Source organism: Ictalurus furcatus, chromosome 16 (assembly GCF_023375685.1).
Source record: "Ictalurus furcatus strain D&B chromosome 16, Billie_1.0, whole genome shotgun sequence".
In the NCBI taxonomy this organism is placed as follows: Eukaryota; Metazoa; Chordata; class Actinopteri; order Siluriformes; family Ictaluridae; genus Ictalurus; species Ictalurus furcatus.
Window position 1 is genome coordinate 22,242,552 of NC_071270.1, and position 19,698 is coordinate 22,262,249.

The 19,698-nt window shown below is 35.5% G+C and overlaps 1 protein-coding gene across 1 annotated transcript; it reads left to right on the forward strand.

The window, feature by feature from the left end:
• The first annotated feature begins 3,929 nt into the window (after nucleotides 1–3,929).
• On the forward strand, nucleotides 3,930–16,287 carry LOC128620687 (adhesion G protein-coupled receptor F5-like). The gene is made up of 16 exons (XM_053645927.1): nucleotides 3,930–4,090; nucleotides 4,535–4,564; nucleotides 6,431–6,511; nucleotides 6,728–6,837; nucleotides 6,946–7,010; nucleotides 7,272–7,408; nucleotides 7,534–7,704; nucleotides 9,151–9,348; nucleotides 9,481–9,645; nucleotides 10,041–10,219; nucleotides 10,320–10,490; nucleotides 10,812–12,167; nucleotides 12,342–12,383; nucleotides 12,478–12,537; nucleotides 12,636–12,699; nucleotides 15,848–16,287. Exons 8-16 carry the CDS (start codon nucleotides 9,183–9,185, stop codon nucleotides 15,931–15,933), a joined length of 2,289 nt encoding a protein of 762 aa, XP_053501902.1. The 5' UTR covers nucleotides 3,930–4,090; nucleotides 4,535–4,564; nucleotides 6,431–6,511; nucleotides 6,728–6,837; nucleotides 6,946–7,010; nucleotides 7,272–7,408; nucleotides 7,534–7,704; nucleotides 9,151–9,182; the 3' UTR covers nucleotides 15,934–16,287.
• Nucleotides 16,288–19,698: the final 3,411 nt, after the last annotated feature.

Here is a 19,698-nt window from a genome sequence, read left to right on the forward strand (position 1 = left end):
TTTAAAGAAAGAGGGGTTAAACCCCTGATAACCATTTCTTTCCAATTAATGTCAGTTTACACAATATCTTAGAAGGAATCAAATAAATTGTATTTAAAGATAATTTAAACCTATATATATATATATATATATATATATATATATATATATATATATAAACATTCTTAAAATCATAGCATTGTTCTAAGAAATCCTCACCTCATCATGATTTTCTGTTCCACAGTGTGCAGTTTGAATGGTACTGAATATCAGTGCAGGTGTGAGGATCAGTATTTCTGGCCATGTGAAAAGTGCAAACTATATGGGTCTTGTGGTAACGTCACCAATTCCTCTTGTGGCTGCATCAACACTCTTCCATATGATGGACACTTCTGCCAACCAATCAGTGAGCTGACGTGTATGTATGATATGCAGCATGAATAATAATAATAATTTAAGATTGATGCCCTTTCAATACTTAATTAACATATAATTGTCACTTTTAAATGGCAAATGTGTCCCCCCCACCCAAAATTGATATTTCACATGTTCCATCCAACAAGAAAAACTGACCCAAATACAAATATATATATATATATATATATATATATATATATATATATATATATAAACACTATAGTTCAGAAGGAAAGAAATAGCACACATGCTCTAGATATTTAACTTCATAAGCCCTCAAACATGTTTGATTATAAATACTCTTATGACAAAGTTTTCTAAGTTAGAGTGGGTGTTACGGCACCAGACTCAAACAGGAAGGTAAGCGAAGGAGTAAAGTCTTTATTTACACTTAAGTCAATGTACGAGGAGGCAGGAAACAAGGTCTAAACATAAACTTACAGCTGAAACAAGAAACATGAACTTAAACAGGGCATGGAAACACTACCACTTTTAACTAACTGAAACTTCTCTCATTTCCCTAGCCATAAGGCATAAAACACAAAACTTAGAACACGACTATGACATAAAACTCTCATTTAACTATGGCCTGCAACTAGGAACGGGAAACTAGGCCGCGCCTAGAACCATTATTCATTCCGTCTTTCCTCTATTAGTCTCTACTCTAATACCACCCGACGTGCGTAGCAACGCGACGGGTTTAAATAACCAGTCACAATTACCTTAATTGCTGACAGCTGGTAACACTTCAAAGCACACCCTCGCACCTCTGCCAATAACTGAACAGGGCGGGGAGAGAACAGAAACCAAAATAAGTGCATATGTCCGTCGTAAACAAAGTCTTATCGTCCATGCGCACTTCAAGCACGTGCAGGCGCTCTCCAGCTGACTGTGCACGTCGTCGCCGCAGCGCCATCTGCCGGCGAGATCGTGACAGTGGGTTAAATAAACTGTATTTATTAGTCCATTTTTTTTAATCGTGGCATTTTGTTCTTTACAGATGACTCTATATGTCCACCTGATCTACCCCCAGGTAAAACTATCTCAATAACTAACACAAGATACGCAAATTTTGACCAGCATTACTTTACTTCCATGCTGTATAATCATATAGTAAATTTAAGTGGAATTTCTTTTCACCGTTCCCTCAGCTGAATATCTGATTGAGATTGAGATTGACGCAATAGATGTAACAATCCTGAATCAACTGAGGGACATTTTACAGACACACAGTTTACCTACAGTAAATAGTGACATCAGTGTCACTGACGTTAACATCACTACAGGTAACTGACCTTTCAGTTTCTGATGAATCTCACACTCACAATGTGCCAGAGATTATACGATCCAAATCCAATAAAGTCATACACAGCATTTCAGAGATTGCTTTCATATGAAATTTAATGACATGAACCACAAATATTTACTTGAAATTTTTTTTAAAGAAAGAGGGGTTAAACCCCTGATAACCATTTCTTTCCAATTAATGTCAGTTTACACAATATCTTAGAAGGAATCAAATAAATTGTATTTAAAGATAATTTAAACCTATATATATATATATATATATATATATATATATATATATATAAACATTCTTAAAATCATAGCATTGTTCTAAGAAATCCTCACCTCATCATGATTTTCTGTTCCACAGTGTGCAGTTTGAATGGTACTGAATATCAGTGCAGGTGTGAGGATCAGTATTTCTGGCCATGTGAAAAGTGCAAACTATATGGGTCTTGTGGTAACGTCACCAATTCCTCTTGTGGCTGCATCAACACTCTTCCATATGATGGACACTTCTGCCAACCAATCAGTGAGCTGACGTGTATGTATGATATGCAGCATGAATAATAATAATAATTTAAGATTGATGCCCTTTCAATACTTAATTAACATATAATTGTCACTTTTAAATGGCAAATGTGTCCCCCCCACCCAAAATTGATATTTCACATGTTCCATCCAACAAGAAAAACTGACCCAAATACAAATATATATATATATATATATATATATATATATATATATATATATATAAACACTATAGTTCAGAAGGAAAGAAATAGCACACATGCTCTAGATATTTAACTTCATAAGCCCTCAAACATGTTTGATTATAAATACTCTTATGACAAAGTTTTCTAAGTTAGAGTGGGTGTTACGGCACCAGACTCAAACAGGAAGGTAAGCGAAGGAGTAAAGTCTTTATTTACACTTAAGTCAATGTACGAGGAGGCAGGAAACAAGGTCTAAACATAAACTTACAGCTGAAACAAGAAACATGAACTTAAACAGGGCATGGAAACACTACCACTTTTAACTAACTGAAACTTCTCTCATTTCCCTAGCCATAAGGCATAAAACACAAAACTTAGAACACGACTATGACATAAAACTCTCATTTAACTATGGCCTGCAACTAGGAACGGGAAACTAGGCCGCGCCTAGAACCATTATTCATTCCGTCTTTCCTCTATTAGTCTCTACTCTAATACCACCCGACGTGCGTAGCAACGCGACGGGTTTAAATAACCAGTCACAATTACCTTAATTGCTGACAGCTGGTAACACTTCAAAGCACACCCTCGCACCTCTGCCAATAACTGAACAGGGCGGGGAGAGAACAGAAACCAAAATAAGTGCATATGTCCGTCGTAAACAAAGTCTTATCGTCCATGCGCACTTCAAGCACGTGCAGGCGCTCTCCAGCTGACTGTGCACGTCGTCGCCGCAGCGCCATCTGCCGGCGAGATCGTGACAGTGGGTTAAATAAACTGTATTTATTAGTCCATTTTTTTTAATCGTGGCATTTTGTTCTTTACAGATGACTCTATATGTCCACCTGATCTACCCCCAGGTAAAACTATCTCAATAACTAACACAAGATATGCAAATTCTGACCAGCATTACTTTACTTCCATGCTGTATAATCATATAGTAAATTTAAGTGGAATTTCTTTTCACCGTTCCTTCAGGTGAATATCTGATTGAGATTGAGATTGACGCAATAGATGTAACAATCCTGAATCAACTGAGGGACATTTTACAGACACACAGTTTACCTACAATAAATAGTGACATCAGTGTCACTGACGTTAACATCACTACAGGTAACTGACCTTTCAGTTTCTGATGAATCTCACACTCACAATGTGTCACAGATTATACGATCCAAATCCAATAAAGTCATACACAGCATTTCAGAGATTGCTTTCATATGAAATTTAATTACATTAACCACAAATATTTACTTGAAATTTTTTTTAAAAAAAGAGGGGTTAAACCCCTGATAACCATTTCTTTCCAATTAATGTCTGTTTACACAATATCTCAGAAGGAATCAAATAAATTGTATTTAAAGATAATTTAAACCTATATATATATATATATATATATATATATATATATATATATATATATATATATATATATATATATATATATATATAACATTCTTAAAATCATAGCATTGTTCTAAGAAATCCTCACCTCATCATGATTTTCTGTTCCACAGTGTGCAGTTTGAATGGTACTGAATATCAGTGCAGGTGTGAGGATCAGTATTTCTGGCCATGTGAAAAGTGCAAACTATATGGGTCTTGTGGTAACGTCACCAATTCCTCTTGTGGCTGCATCAACACTCTTCCATATGATGGACGCTTCTGCCAACCAATCAGTGAGCTGACTAGTGCGTATGATATGTATCATGAAAAATACTTTTTCTCAATACTTTCTTTCGTATACCCTGAACAGTTTTTCCTGCCAAATGCATGGTATTTTTAGACATTTAATTTGATTGTAGTGAATATTTAGATGCTTTAGAGTGGGTGAAATAAATTGTCTTTATTAGTATTTTTAATGAAAGTACTAAATAATACAAACGGTACTAAAGCACTAAACTAAGAGGCTTAGTTTGATAGCAAGATGGCGATACAAAATTTGTCCAATTGAAGAAAAAAGGCCCAACAGTGAGGAATGAGAGCAACATTAGTTATGCTTTAGATGTTTAATTCTATACAGCACTCAAGATCTTTAAAGCTAAATTTCTCATGACAATTCTCTAAGTTAGAGTGGGTTAAATAAACTGTATTTAATGGTATTTTTTAATTGTACTGTTGTTTTTACTTTATAGATAACTTTATATGTCAAGCTGTAACCACAGGTAAAACCCCACCTGCTTTCCCTCTCAAACATTTGAATATATTGTATGACTGACACTGAGATAGAAACAGTAGGTATAACAATTCTTAATTAAGTCTTTTGGATATGACAGTAATTTCATTAGTCATACACTTTACATAGAATTTCCATTAAAAAAAATACAAGCAGTGTTTTGTGAAAGTGTTTGACACATTATATTGACATTATTTTATAGCGCTAAATCAGCAGTTAAAGAGACCTCTTTTGCATGTTGTGTTTATGAGGCACAGTATATTTATCATTGAAACTTCATTGAACCATTATTAATATAAAATCATATTTAGGTGTCTAGGTGTCACAATTAGGCCTCTCACTTAAAAACAGTATTTTCTTTCTGCATGCTTGTACACACGCACACACACACACACACACACACACACACACACACACACACACACACACACTTGTCCTCAAAAGTGTTTGACCCCCTTAATTTGTTGGAATAACACATAATAAATACACATTCTTCCTGTCAGCATTTTTTTATTGTAAGGTCATCTTCTCTTAGAGTGAATTTTCAAAGTCAAAATGAAAGTATTTCAAAGAAAATTAAAAAGGAAAAAATACTGCTTGCATAAGTATTCCATCCCCCAAGTTTCCGGAAGTTGCAGATGAAAGATACTGTCTTAATGAGCACACAATCAACTTATAATTGGCCTTCACCTGTGAAATATTAAAATAGCTCCCATTTCCTGAACAAAAGCCACCTCAGTTAAACTGAAGAGACTGTCAGTCTGAGGGAAAGAAGTGAAAATGAAGACTAAGCAGCATTTCATGGAAGTTAAAAATAAGATAATTGAATTTCATAACTTAGGAATAGAATCATATCTAAGACATTGGACATCCAAGTAAGCACTGTTGGATCAATAGTGAGGCAGTGGAAGTTGCATCACACCATCCACGCACTAGCTAGAAAAGACCTGCCCTCAAAACCTAGCACAAAAACAAGAAGAGCATGAGAGTGAACATGAATGCATGAGAGTGATCCAGTGAAGATGTGTTTTTTGTGTGATTAGACCAAGATCAAGCCATACCACAAATGCAGTGAATTATGGTTGTGGCAGCATCATGCTCTGGGGATGCTTTTCATTCTCAGAACCTGGGCTTCTTGTCAAAATTGAAGGGAGAATTGATAGAGTAAAACCAGGGGGATATCACAAGAGAACCTGCTTCAGTCTGCTAAAAATCAAACAAAACAAACTAAAAAAAAGCCAAAGCTTAATCTTGGGAGTAACTTCACCTTTCAGCAGGACAATAGTCCCAAACACAAGGCCACAGCATTGCCAGAATGGTTAAAACAAAAAAGTGAATGTTATACAATGGCCAAGTCAAAGTCCAGATCTGAATCCCATTGACAACCTGTGGCACTGTTGAAGACAAGTGGAAGACAAGTGGAAATCTGAAAATTGTAGTCAACAAACAACATCCAACCAACATGTAGAACCTGGAGCAAATCTGCCAGGAAGAATGGGTGAAACTGTGTACAAAGCTGGTAGGAACTTACCCACAACAGACTTAAAGACTTATTGCACTGAAAGGTGGTTCCACCAAGTCCTAGTCTGAATGGGTTAAATACTTATGCAAGCAGCATGTTTCAGTTTTTTTTTTTAATTAGAAATTTTTTAAATATTTGCTGACAAATAATGAATTTTGACTTTGAAAATGTACCTTAAGACCATATTGGTTTACTGGATAATACTGGTAATGGTAGTACTGGTAATACTGCATGTACTGGATGTGGTAATACTGGACTATAAGACCATTTGATTTTTAATTAACTTAACATGCCTGTTTTTGAGTTTTCAAATCATGTTTTTTTTTTCCGCAGTTAACACAACAAATACAACCAGCACATCCACAGTAACCACCGGAACTACTGCAAAACCATCTATACAAACCACAATTGCAGGTAAATTTCCTTTATATAGCTAATATAATTTAAATGTATGTGTTTTTTTTCCCCAATGACAAACATACTGCACAAAATGTTTATATCACTTTGTTTATGTATGTATTTCGACTGAGATTATTTTACTTTCATTTTATTTATCCTCCAAGGCTTGAGGGTTAGATAATATTGTTTTCTTTTGTGTTTTACTTTTTCAATTGTTATTTTTTTTCACAGGCACCCATGTATTAAGCTTCTCACTGATAATAAATGAAGTATTTGATTTTGCACTCACTGACCAGAGCAGTGAAAAATACAACACATATAAACAAAAAATTTCGAGTTCAGTAAGTGTTATTATTATTATTATTATTATTATTATTATTAATAAAAGTAGTTGTAGTAGAGGTGAATGTAAAACTAAATATGACATACTGGGCATTTTTCCCCCTTAGATTGATAAGAGCTACAGGACTCTACTTAGCTACCGGCCCAATTCTGCAACAGTGACTGCTTTCAGGTAGTGTTATTTATTGTAACCCAGCATAATAATATTTTAGACCTGTCTATTCTGCATTGTTCAGATTTTGAAAAATCAATCCTAATCTCAATCTTATTTAAATGAATTAAATCAATAATTAAATACTGACAGTAAACAATACCAATGAATGATCTGGATTATAATCTGTAGTTTTATTAATTGAAAACCTGAGTGGTTGTAAAATTTTACTCAACATTTCAAGAACTAATGTCTTCAGTGATGTTTTGTGTTTTTTAACAGGCCTGGCAGTGTGATTACAGACTTTACTATCAATACAACAAATGCTACCCTTAATTTGGCATCAGCAAACCAAGACCTTGCTAGTAGTCTCCGTTTACAGGGATTCGATGTGAGCGATACTGCATTCATCCAAAGTGGTAGGGGCTTGTTAACCATATACGTACAACTTATTACAAGTTAGTATTAATAATGTATGTGTCTATAATTATGCAGAGCTCTTGAAAAAACAAACTTAAGAGATGTACTTGGCTCTTTATTTCAGTGAAAGATGGACTATATGAAAGTAGTGGCAATATATATCCTGGGACAAATCTCACACTGACCTGCAATCCTCCAGTAAATAATAGCATACAATGGTCCCTGGATGGGAAACCCATCGTAAACAATTCAAATAATATCCATCAACTCGATAATGTCACCCCCGATGACAGTGGTAAGTCACAAATAATTCTGTTAAATCAGTATATTACAGTGGTCATGACAAATACTTTCATGAATAGTGTACATTGATGAATGAATTTACTGTATTTTATAAAGATTGCTAAAAAAAACATAAAAATATAACGAGATGCGTAAGGGATAATCCATGATTAGGTGTGCATTACACGATTTTAATGCACACCTAGCCTGGATTATCCAACTTACCATGTTCACTTGCTAAATTAAATCTGTCATTGATATTTGTAGTGCAAAATTTGACTAAAAAGATAAAAATAACGGTTCATTTTCGTTAGTTATTTTATATAGAGGTCTAGAATTCCATCCGCTCTAAATCATTCACAGAAAAGTAGTGAGATAAGATTACATTTACATGAATGAATTATAGTAAACAGGTAGAGAGAGAGAGAGAGAGAGAGAGAGAGAGAGAGAGAGAGAGATAGATTGTGTGTGTGTGTGTGAATTGACTGCATCTGTGTGGAATCTCTACTAATAAAGAAAATGTGAGTTTAACTGGATGTTACTTTGGTTACATTTGTTTATAGGCAGGGCATTAATTTAGAACAGTGATTAAACTGATTGGACCTACCTGTGGTATATACGGTTTTAACGCACACCTTCTGGCATAGAGTATTCAGACATTATTATTATTATTATTATTATTATTATTATTATTATTATTATTATTATTATAACAGCAACAACAATAATAATGTAGCACTTGTGTCCTTTATGTTCTCTGGAAAAATATTTCCAGGGTTTGGAGTAATTAAGAATTAATACTGTGCAGCCAGCTTTCAAAGAAATCCACTCAATTGTTTCTCAGCACAATATATGGTTAGCATATAGTACAATATACAATATACACTACAGTATATGCTAAACATATACAAAGATGCCTTAAAAACAATGGAGTCATATATTTTACATAAAAAATACTATAAATAGCAGTAAATAGTAATAAACTAAACAAAGTCAATATTTGGTGTGAGAACACTTTGCTTAAAAAACATCAATAGTCTCAGGTACAATTTGTGCAGTTTCATAAAGGAAATTGTCTGGTAAGTTTTACTGAGTTGAAAAATCTGCCACAGTTCTTCTGGAGACTTTGATTATTGCACTTTTTGAACTTAAGAAACGTATTGTTTCTTTTTGTTGCATGCAGACTTCATTATGTTTTGGTTTGAAAAGTGATCTATTACATAAGATGTTTCTTTCTTTAATGACATACAAACGTTTCTTCTCTAATATTTCATTTGTTGTTGAAAAAGTAATGTGTAGAAAAAACAAAACAAACCTCAAAACACCTTTAACAAAATTTGTACTAAAAAATTGGGTTCCAAAGACTTTTGTACAGTTCTCTCTCTCTTTCTCTATCTCTCTATCTACATACATATATTCTATTTTTAGATTATTATTAAATTCTTCTCTGCTTTCTCAGGTCAATATGCATGCACAACTACAGTAAACGAAATGCCCTATGTTATCTGGCAAATCATTACAATTCAACCATACCCCAATATCGAAGTGAGCACTAGCAAAGTTGTACAATGTGAGGATACAACAATCCCACTGCAGTGTTGTGTACAGGAGATGTATCAAGTGGAGTGGAACATATCTTGCACCTCACCTTCAACAGGTAACACACACAGCCTTTATATGTGATGTGGGAGGTCATGAATCCAAAAATTAATAAGTGACAATGCTTTGATTATTGAATAATTATAGCATGCCTTGTGTTTTACATATTTTTTTTTTTTGTGCTGCACAGGCTCACCGGCAGGCTGCATATTATGTGACTATACAATTAAACAAAATGATTGCCAGACTGCTGAACAAGAAAAACATGTCACATGCAAACTCAAAAATCCCATCAATGGAACTACAACTCAAAGTTACAACTCAAAGAGCATCACAATAAGTGTATCAAACAAAGGTGAATAATCATTCATTTTTATTTACATTTCTCCCCAAATCTATAACAAACCTAGGAATGTCAGAGCACCTCATGTAGGATGGTAATAAAAATAAAAATAGCTAAATAATAATAATTATTACTAATTATTACTATTACTATTACAAATAAGTAATATCTCAATTTGTGACAACCATTTTCTGATAAAGTGTTCATTTCAAATATAAATAAATAAATAAATAAAATTTATTTACAAAAAAAAAGGTTAATGATACCTTTTCAGGATGTAAAGTATGCATCATTCAATTATACTTTATAAATTTTGATTTAAAATAGCCTGGGAAAACCTTTTACAATATTGACCCCCCAAACTATGGAACTGAAATTTACTCATGTCTCATGTCTATTGTTTTTAGCATTTAGCTGCTCAGATAGTATATTTGGAGCTGGAAATCTGGGAGACGTACACAATGGTGACTGTAATAAAGAAATGGTTGGCTATCAAGTAGCTCTGTGTAATTCATCAAACCTCTGGCAACCCATAGAAGACTACTGTGCCCTGCGTATCTTTGCAACTTTAAAAGATGAAGCTGAGGCAAATTGACTTTGTTTTTACTTCCATGAAGGATAACATTAGTTATGTGATTTTTGTTTGCTCCTTCATAATTATTATTATTATTTTTTTTTTTTTGTAGAATTTACAGGTTGGAAACCTCCAACAATTTATGGCCAACGTCAGCAATAATGCTATATTACAGATTCAAAACATCACTGATTCTCCAGCTACCATATTAACAATTGTAGAAATACTGAAAATCATTTCTAGTTTCTCACAAACAATTTTAATCAATCAACCCGTCATGACGGTAAGTTCATTTTTTTAAATAAATATGATTGTATTTAGTCTATATGCTATTTGATGTACATTGTAAATACCCAAGTGGGAATAGCTTTAACAATGACTATCAGGTTGTATAATCTGTAATAAAAGCAGCATTTCATGCTATGTAGCTATTTTACAGTTACAATTCCTTTTGCAACTCCTTCAATTGTTTTTTGCTGAAAAGAATCAAAACAGTCGTTTCTGCATTTTGATTAGTTAGTGATTAGATATTTATATTGATAAACTAGATGGCTCAGATGTACTGTATTTATTTGTTTTTTTTTATTTTACTTTCAATTTAAAGAATTTCTTACAAACAACCGATGTCATTGGATCAGATGATACACGAGACACATGGGTGCTTTTAAACAAAAACAGTACAACAACGAATGCCAGTTCTGAACTTCTGAACTCAACTGAGAGCATTGCACGCAGACTCCGGGATGAAAGCATCTCAATAATAACAAACATATCTTCTCTCAAAAAAACTTCCATCACTGCCCCCTTTTCTGGAACATTTGGAAAAAATTTAACTACCCAAATAAATATTCCAGCAACTAGTACACAGACGTCCCTCACAGTCATAATTTCTTCAGCTTTTAACAATGTCTTACCTGTTCGAAATCTTACCAACAATAACAGCAGTCAGACTGGCACCAGCATCAATGGAGATGTAGTCCTAATTGAGACAAACTCAACAATTAACAACATTTCCCTCTCTATTGACATAAAAAATAAGAGACTGGGAAACCCTCAGTGTGTCTTTTGGAACTTTAATCTTCTGAATGACATTGGGGGATGGGACTCAACTGGATGTCAACTAAAGAAATTAGGAAATGAAACTGAAAGAATTACGTGTGAGTGCAATCACACAACCTCTTTTTCAATCCTGATGTCACCATTTACCCTGGATAAAAACTTAGCAATAGTCTTAGACTATATAACTTACATTGGTGTGGCCATTTCATTGGGCAGCTTGGTTTTATGTCTCATCATTGAAATGATTATATGGAAATCAGTGACAAGAACTGACACATCCTACATGCGCCATGTCTCCATAGTCAACATCGCTGTCTCCCTTCTGATTGCGAACATATGCTTCATCATTGGAGCAGCAGTTGTAAAGAAAGGAGTGGGTCCCTGCAGTACAGCGACATTCTTCATGCACTTCTTTTATCTTGCCCTTTTCTTCTGGATGTTGCTGTCAGCACTCTTGCTCCTCTACCATATCCTCATGGTCTTTTCCAGAATGACCAGAGGAGCAATGATGGCCATAGCCTTCACTGTTGGCTATGGAGCCCCATTAATCATAGCTGTCATTACTGTGGCCTCTACAGCTGGAAGTCAAGGATACATTCAAAAAGATTACAATTGTTGGCTAAACTGGAGTAAAACGAAGGCCCTCCTGGCATTTGTGATTCCTGCTCTGACTATTGTAGCTATAAACCTCCTGGTGCTTATTGTGGTTCTGTGTAAGATGTTGAGGAGAGGAGTTAATGCCACCACTCAGCCAGATGAGAAACATCCCCTAATGGTCATTGCTAGATGTGTGGCGATTTTAACACCTCTCTTTGGTCTAACATGGGGATTCGGCATTGGGACCATGGTGTCACCAAACTTTGGGATTCACGTGGTGTTTGCGTTCCTTAATTCACTGCAGGTATTAAAGTCATTTTAATCTAATTTTCTCTGTAACTCTAATTGCATACACATAAATTAATATTAATCTACAAATCATTTACATTTTTTTTTTTAGACATTCTAGATTATAAGTCATATTTAAAGTAATTATATTTATAGTAAATGTTAAAAATATTCTTTTTTCTCTTTAAAGGGTTTCTTTATTTTGCTGTTTGGAACATTACTGGATAGTAAGGTATGATTATGCTAAGGCCATTACACAACTCTTCACTTAAAACACACAAACAGATATAAATAATGCTTTGATATTGCCTGTTTTGTGGTTGCAGGTTCGAGAAGCATTGGCACGAACGTTTTCACTGAGTAACTTAAGCTCTATTCGTACCAGGGTAAATATAGTTTATGCTACATATACTGGTTAAAAAAATAAGTCACGCTTACTTTACTTTAATAATTATGGTTGATGACGAATTTGTCTAAATTGCAGAGTACGACTGCAGGACCTTCATCCTCAAGTGGATTTCCTTTTTTTCAGAGGTTACGGCAGAGAAGTATGTAACTTACCTGAATGTTAATATGCACATTTTATTCACTAAGGCTGTTTTATCAAATTGTGTTTGACCACATTTCATTATAATGTTCACACACTAAACTCAAACTCTCTTTTCAGGTTTGTATTAAAACAAGCAATTGGATAAATGTATAGTTTTAAAAAGAAACTAATTTTGAGCGTTGAACAGTTCAGATTTTAACCATTCAACGTAGTGCAGTACCACGTAGTGCAGTGGTAGCTCAGTGGTTAAGACGTCGGGGTACTGATCAGATGGTCGTGAGTTCAAACCCCAGCACTATGAAGCTGTCACCTTGGGCAAGGCCTTTAACCCTCAGTTGATCATTTTGTATAAATGAGCTCAATGTCAGTCACTCTGGATAAGGGGGTCTGCCAAATGTCATAAATGTAGTACAGTTTAATAATTTTAAAATGAACTATTGAATATTTTTTAAATTTGCTGGATGACACACACACACACACACACACACAACTTCTTTTAATCACTATCTATAATCAGTAGGCTATCATAGCTAAAAAACTTCTCAACTGGGTAATGATACAATTCCACGATTATGATAAACTGGATGAGTATCATTCCAAGCTTCCAAACAAATTAGGAATAGATTCCGACACTCTTTTTTTCACTGACTGACTTCTGGCACATGTCTGTCACCATGTACTCAGCCATCTTTCTTGTTGAAAGCTGTGGCATAATAACATGTGACATATCTGAGATGGCGTAAGACATAAGCCTACCACATTCACACTGATTCCAACCCAGAACTATGACACAGGTCTGACTGTGAATTACTATTACAGAGTCTTAGTGGACCTTAAACATGTCTAAATTGGTGTAACATTAAGGTATTAATAAGTATTAAATTGTTTAAAATTTATATTTACACATGGTTTAATTTTTTGCTGCAAACATTGTTAAATGAGTGCTCAGGCATTTTAAAAAATCTGCTCTTTATTTATCATATCTGTAATGTATGGCTGTTTAACATGGACAGCAATTTTGATGAGCGTCCTTATATTCATAACGTAAAGTCCATTCTGCACACATAACTGACATGATGGCATACTTTCTTTTTTATCAAGAAAACTATATAAAAGAATCAGGGGTCAGCTATAGTTTATAATACAGCTAAAGTACATAATTTAATAAAGTTTGTTAATTTATATTTTTACTCCAATAATCGGTGTGAATTTTAATGGACACAATAGGACTATAGGCTGATATATAGGTATGAACTGCTGATTATATGCCCAAGTTGTATAATATAGCACAAATATTGTATTATATAAACTGCTCACAGGGCAGGATTTTAACTGAAAAAGAACTTTGGTAATGTCCCCTGTCCTCACCTCCTTTAAATTAATGACACTATAGGTTTTAATTATTTCCCCAGTCTTGATATAGATATTGAACTTATACTTTAAATTACATAACATTTTTGTCCACATTTTTGCACTAAATTCCAGTTTATGGTAATTGATTTAAATTTTGTAATTACTTTATTTGAAGCACATTTAGCTTTTGGTTTTGTTACATGTGAGCTTTATCATGCATCAAGTATATAAGCAATGTCCTGAAACAGTTGGGGGAAATAAGTATTGAACACGTCAACATTTATTTCAGGAAATATATTTCCAATGAGGTTATTTACATGAAAGTTTCACCAGACATCAGTATTAATTCAAGAAATCCGCTCAAGTTATGTGTAATAAAGTGGAATGACACAGGAAAAAAGTATTGAACACACTAAGAAAAAGCAGTTCTCTAAGGCAAGGTAAGGCAAGGAAGCAGCTGAAATCCGTAAGTAATTATACCTCCTATCTGTGCAAATGAATATCAGCTGGGTAGTAAATTGATGGTCTATAAAAAGGCTTTTCATTACCAAAGCGTCACACAAGAAACATTTCATGATGGGTAAAAGCAAAGAGCTCTCCCAAGACCTTTGCAACCTCATTATTGCAAAACATATTGATGGAATCGGATAGAGATGTATTTCAAAACTTCTGAATCCTCCAGTAAACACCATTGGGGCCATTATCCTCAAGTGGAAGCAACATCACTCTATCATCCACCGGCCACGCACAGGAGCGCCTCGCAAAATTTCTGTCCAGGGAGTCAGAAGAATAGTCAGAAGAGTAGCCCAAGAGCCAAGGACCACTCGGAAAGAGCTCCAGAAACACTTGGAGGCAGCAGGTGCCATCGTCACAGAGAAAACAATAGGCACTTCACTCCACTGCCACTGCCTCACCCCGCAAGACTCTATTACTAAAGAAATGGCATGTTGAAGCTCGTTTAAAGTTTGCTACAACTCATTTGGACAAGGCTATGAAATACTGGGAGAGTGTAGTCTGGTCAGACGAGAGCAAAATGGAACTTTTTGGCTGTCATAGTACACACCATGTTTGGAGAAGAAATGACACTGCACATCACCCTAAAAAACACTATACTACTATACTCAGTGAAGTGTGGAGGTGGAAGCATCATGGTGTGCTGCTGTTTTTCATCACTTGGTACTGACAGACTTCATATAATTGAAGGAACGATGTATGGAGCCCTTTACTGGGAGATTCTTGAGTAGAATCTGCTGCCATCCACCAGGATGATGAAGATGAGACGTGGGTGGACCTTCGAGCAGGACAACGATCCAAAGCCTACAGCAAAGCAAACTCTCAATTGGTTTCAGAGAAAAAAATCAAGGTGTTAGGATGGCCCAGTCAATCACCTGACTTGAATCCAATTGAACAAGATTTAAAGACAATAAGTTTAGAAGAATGGGCCAAAATCACACCTGATTACTGCAGCCCATTTATTTCTTCATACAGGAAGCATCTTGCAGCTGTTATTACAAACAAAGGCTTCCACTAAATATTAAATAAATTTCAGTTAACATGTTCAAGACTTTTTTCCTGTGTCATTCCTCTTTATTACACATAACTTCATTTATGGACTTTAATGTTTGGCTTTCTTTATATGTGTGGATTTCTTGAGTTAATACCAAAGCCTGGTGAAAATTTCATGTGAATAACCTCATTGGAAATATTTACTGAAAAAAATGTTGACACATTCAGTACTTATTTCTCCCACTGTATGTGAATGGTATTGGCACGAATATTTTGTTCTTTTTCAGATGTGTACAATGTATCGAGTCCCGAAATGTCTTCAAGCAACTCAGATACAGCTACTGACAGCTACGCTGCTAGGCCCATGTTATAAGAGTCTGTTTAACTGCAAACATCATACATTATACAGTACATTTGCATGCAAAATAAGAAAAGCTTTTCATTGTTTAAGTGGTTGTTGTTAATATATAAGAAAATGAAAATGAATAAATAAAAAAGAAAATTAACAAGTAGAACTCGACAGGGATGCAAACAAGTCTAGTTCTTCTTGTTACTAGTTTGCATGCTTGAAATAATCTTAAATATACTTCATACAGTTTAATTTACTATGACATTGTTTTAAAATTCTATAAGTTCATTGGCTGGTTACAATAGTATTTACATATATATCACAAAAACCTTCAACCAATCATTCTAGAGATATCACCCTAACAAGGATCCGTGACAGCCAGATGGACAGACAAACCAAAAACATACAGCTTTTCCATATATATATATATATATATATATATATATATATATATATATTAACAATATATATATATTAACAAACTACTATTATCAAAAGATTTTTAAAGACTCTTCTAATTTATCCTCATTATTCGATACTGCACCCATACAACGATGAGATATTTTATTCCTTATTCTCCTCCAAAAATATAAGTTTGGTATCAAGTTCACCTTTTGATCTACTAATTGTCTGGATCTTAATTCATATCTTAACTACATTCTATTAACTGTCATTTACTTTGATTAATTATAACTACAGCTATTCACTTTGACGATTTCACACACAGGTATGTTACATTGCCAGAATGCACCAAATATTTGAACATGGTCCTGTTTTGTAAATAACATCCCACTAAAATGCTGGTCCTATACAGATACAGTATGTGCAATTAGTTATGGTTAAATGGATGTTTATGTGTCACTAAGAGAAATAACTGTTGCTACCAAAAATTGTGATTAGAACTTGCCAGATTTACTTGCCACTTTACACACAGTTTGTTTCATTACTTACTGTCACAGTGACCTCAGGGAACACTCCATCATCTAACCTGCACTTCTAAAACCAAAAACCAACCCACGCTCACCTGTAGCCAATCACATTCAAAATACAATGCCTAAAGGGTTGATGAGTTATTCTCTGCTGTACATTTCTGAGCTATGGTTTGTGTGTGTGATCTGTTTGGTTTTGCATTTTTTAACCGTTGAGTCTTGGATTATATTTTGGTTGCCTGTCTTTCTTCAAGTGTGGACCTGTCTGTTTAAAAACCTCTCAATTTTGGATTTGGGGCTGGATTTTATTACTGTTGCTGTGTTTTAAATAAATACATCTCAACAATGAACTATTATTTACATTATGTGTTTTTTAAAAATATATTTAATCAAGTTAGTTTTGGTTCAGGTTCAGACATTAAGCTCTCTCTGGAAATGTTTCTTATTCTCAATTAAATTCAAATTAGAGAAATTTAAATTAACCAATTTCACACACCGTTTTATTAATAGGAGGACATTCCTAGGAATTCTCTGTGTCCTAGTGGTGGATTGTGTAGAGGTCAGTGCATCTGATCTGCCAACAGTGATAATACAGGTCATGACATGATCTTTGACTTTTTTTAGAGAGTCAATATCATAAAGTAACACACATTTCTTCACTTATTTGGAGAAAGATTTTTTCACTGCAAATACATTTAAGCTACATTAGGTCAAACATAAGGGGAGTGGGATCGAACCAAAACTTGATGATAAGGGACGCTGAATTAAGTGGATACTGCAAGATAAGCGATGCTAAAAAGTACATTTTAGCAAACATAAGGGTTTTTGGTATCAGATTAACTCACAACATATTGGTATTGGGAAAAGCACTGAGGGTGGAAATCAGGACATGAGGAACTGTATAAATAGGAAAGTTTCAGCTCGGGGTTTTTTAGATCACCCTTGGGACATCTCAACTGTGTGGATCTCATGTGAATGGAACAATAAACTTGGACCTTGCTTCTTCTCACTCACTGGTTCGGTGTCTTGCTTTCTGAATGCCGCCATATGTCGAGCTCACTCAGCAGGTCTGCTTGGTAGGCCAGCAACACCGTCATTGTCTGCAATGACCCACAAGCAAGACTACTACTGCATAGGCCTTGCCCACCAATGCCACGGTGGCCTTACGTGGTGGCTTGGATGGCAAAGCTGGCCCCCTAAATTACCTGCCTCCTCCACCTTCAGCATAGCTAAACAGCCATGCCGTTCATTCCCCACAATGGCTGAATAATCCATCATCGTAGGCTTATAAATATGGCTTATGCATGGGTTTCCCCCAGAAGCCTGATATTCTGTCATGCACGAATGGAAGAAAGGGGAGTTTTCTCCAGTGTGAGGGATTTACTTTCACTGGGGAGAAAAAAGCTCATCCAGCCTTAGTAATCACTTCAAGCAGCTCTTTATATGCTGCTCTCAGTTTTTAGCACATCCTTCTGGCTCCTCAGAGTCAGAGAGGAATTATTACTATTATTTTTGTGTGTGTGTTTTTTTCTTCTTCTTTCTTTCCCTTTTGGCTTTCCATAGCGGAAGGAGGAGTCGCGACGCCAGCTCCAAAATCCTGGGGAGCGCCGACACAGAAGACAGAGCAAGAGATAGACAGCGCTCGTCTCCGGCTCCTCTTCTGGATCCATAAGAGAGCCCCCGGACCTGAGACGGCTAGCTGCCTCGGTAGCAGCCGGCCCAGATCCACGAGGCTCTGAAACCCAACTTGCTTTGGCTTCCGAGAAGAGAGCGAGTCGCGAGCGGAGCTGCCTGATGTAGGCTTTACAATGTGCAGCCTCTCGAGGCTGCTGTCGCATCCTCAAACCCTAGACACTTCACACAGAAAGTGTGCACTATTCCCCGTGATGAAATGTAAGCAAGCCGTAACACACTTCCTGAATTCTCTCACTCATATTTTTCTCTCCTGCTCATTCCTTTTTTTTTCTTCTCTTTTTTAAAGGGATAGAAAAGTCCAGAGATTTTGAGAAAAGATAGAGAGGAAATTAAGTGTCTTTTTGTTTCTTTACACAAACAACCGACATGCAGCCTCGCTGAAGATAATAAGACTGACGGCGTGGTTCACAGGTGCCATATATATATCACGCGACGCGCTTAATTGCCATGTCAACTGATCATGGCAGGCCTATAAATAGGCATGATTTTACAAAATCTTCAGATGTAGGTCACGCGCTAGGGGCGCTTCTATAGTGTTATGCTAAACGCAACGTGGAGTTCTCTTTGAAAGGGAACACGATTCCACTGTGCTACTGTCCATCTCAGATGAGACCGAGCCCAGAGAAGTCAGCGGTGCTTCTGGACAGTGTTGATGTATGGCTTCTGCTTTGCACAGTAAAGCAAAAGTATTGTGGCCACGGATCGAAAAAATTATAAGCGTGAATCAAACATTTAAAAACACATACAAAATTATATTGCACAAAACTGAAACATGAATTCAAAGTTTTTTGAATCGCTCACAAAATCGTTTTCCTTGGTTATATTACTGTGTTTTTGTGCTCTGACATTTTCTGCTCATGTTTTCTTTTTTTGAATGCTTGCTCTGTTTTTCCCTTCATGGTTGTTTCTACATTCTCTGCTTGCTTTTCCAAATGTTGCAGTTCGAGTTTCAGGGCGGGCTTTAGCATCACCATTGGTCCACTACAGCTCCTCTAGCCAATCAATCGAAGAGGGGAGTTGACGTCACGCCACTGCGACTAGTGCATCGAAATCAGTATCAAGGGAATCAGTTGTCACCACATCAATAAAGCCGTACCAACAGCTTTTCTGGTTTACCTTCACTATGCTCAGTACACTATTTATGATGAAGTAATAATAGTTTTGA

Bases quoted from the DNA above. Each gene is read 5' to 3' on its own strand.
- LOC128620687 (XM_053645927.1), top strand. From the start codon at position 9,183: ATGCCCTATGTTATCTGGCAAATCATTACAATTCAACCATACCCCAAT. The intron at 12,384-12,477 runs GTATGATTATGC...TTGTGGTTGCAG, and splicing joins GAACATTACTGGATAGTAAG to GTTCGAGAAGCATTGGCACG. The intron at 12,700-15,847 runs GTATGTAACTTA...GTTCTTTTTCAG, and splicing joins TCAGAGGTTACGGCAGAGAA to ATGTGTACAATGTATCGAGT.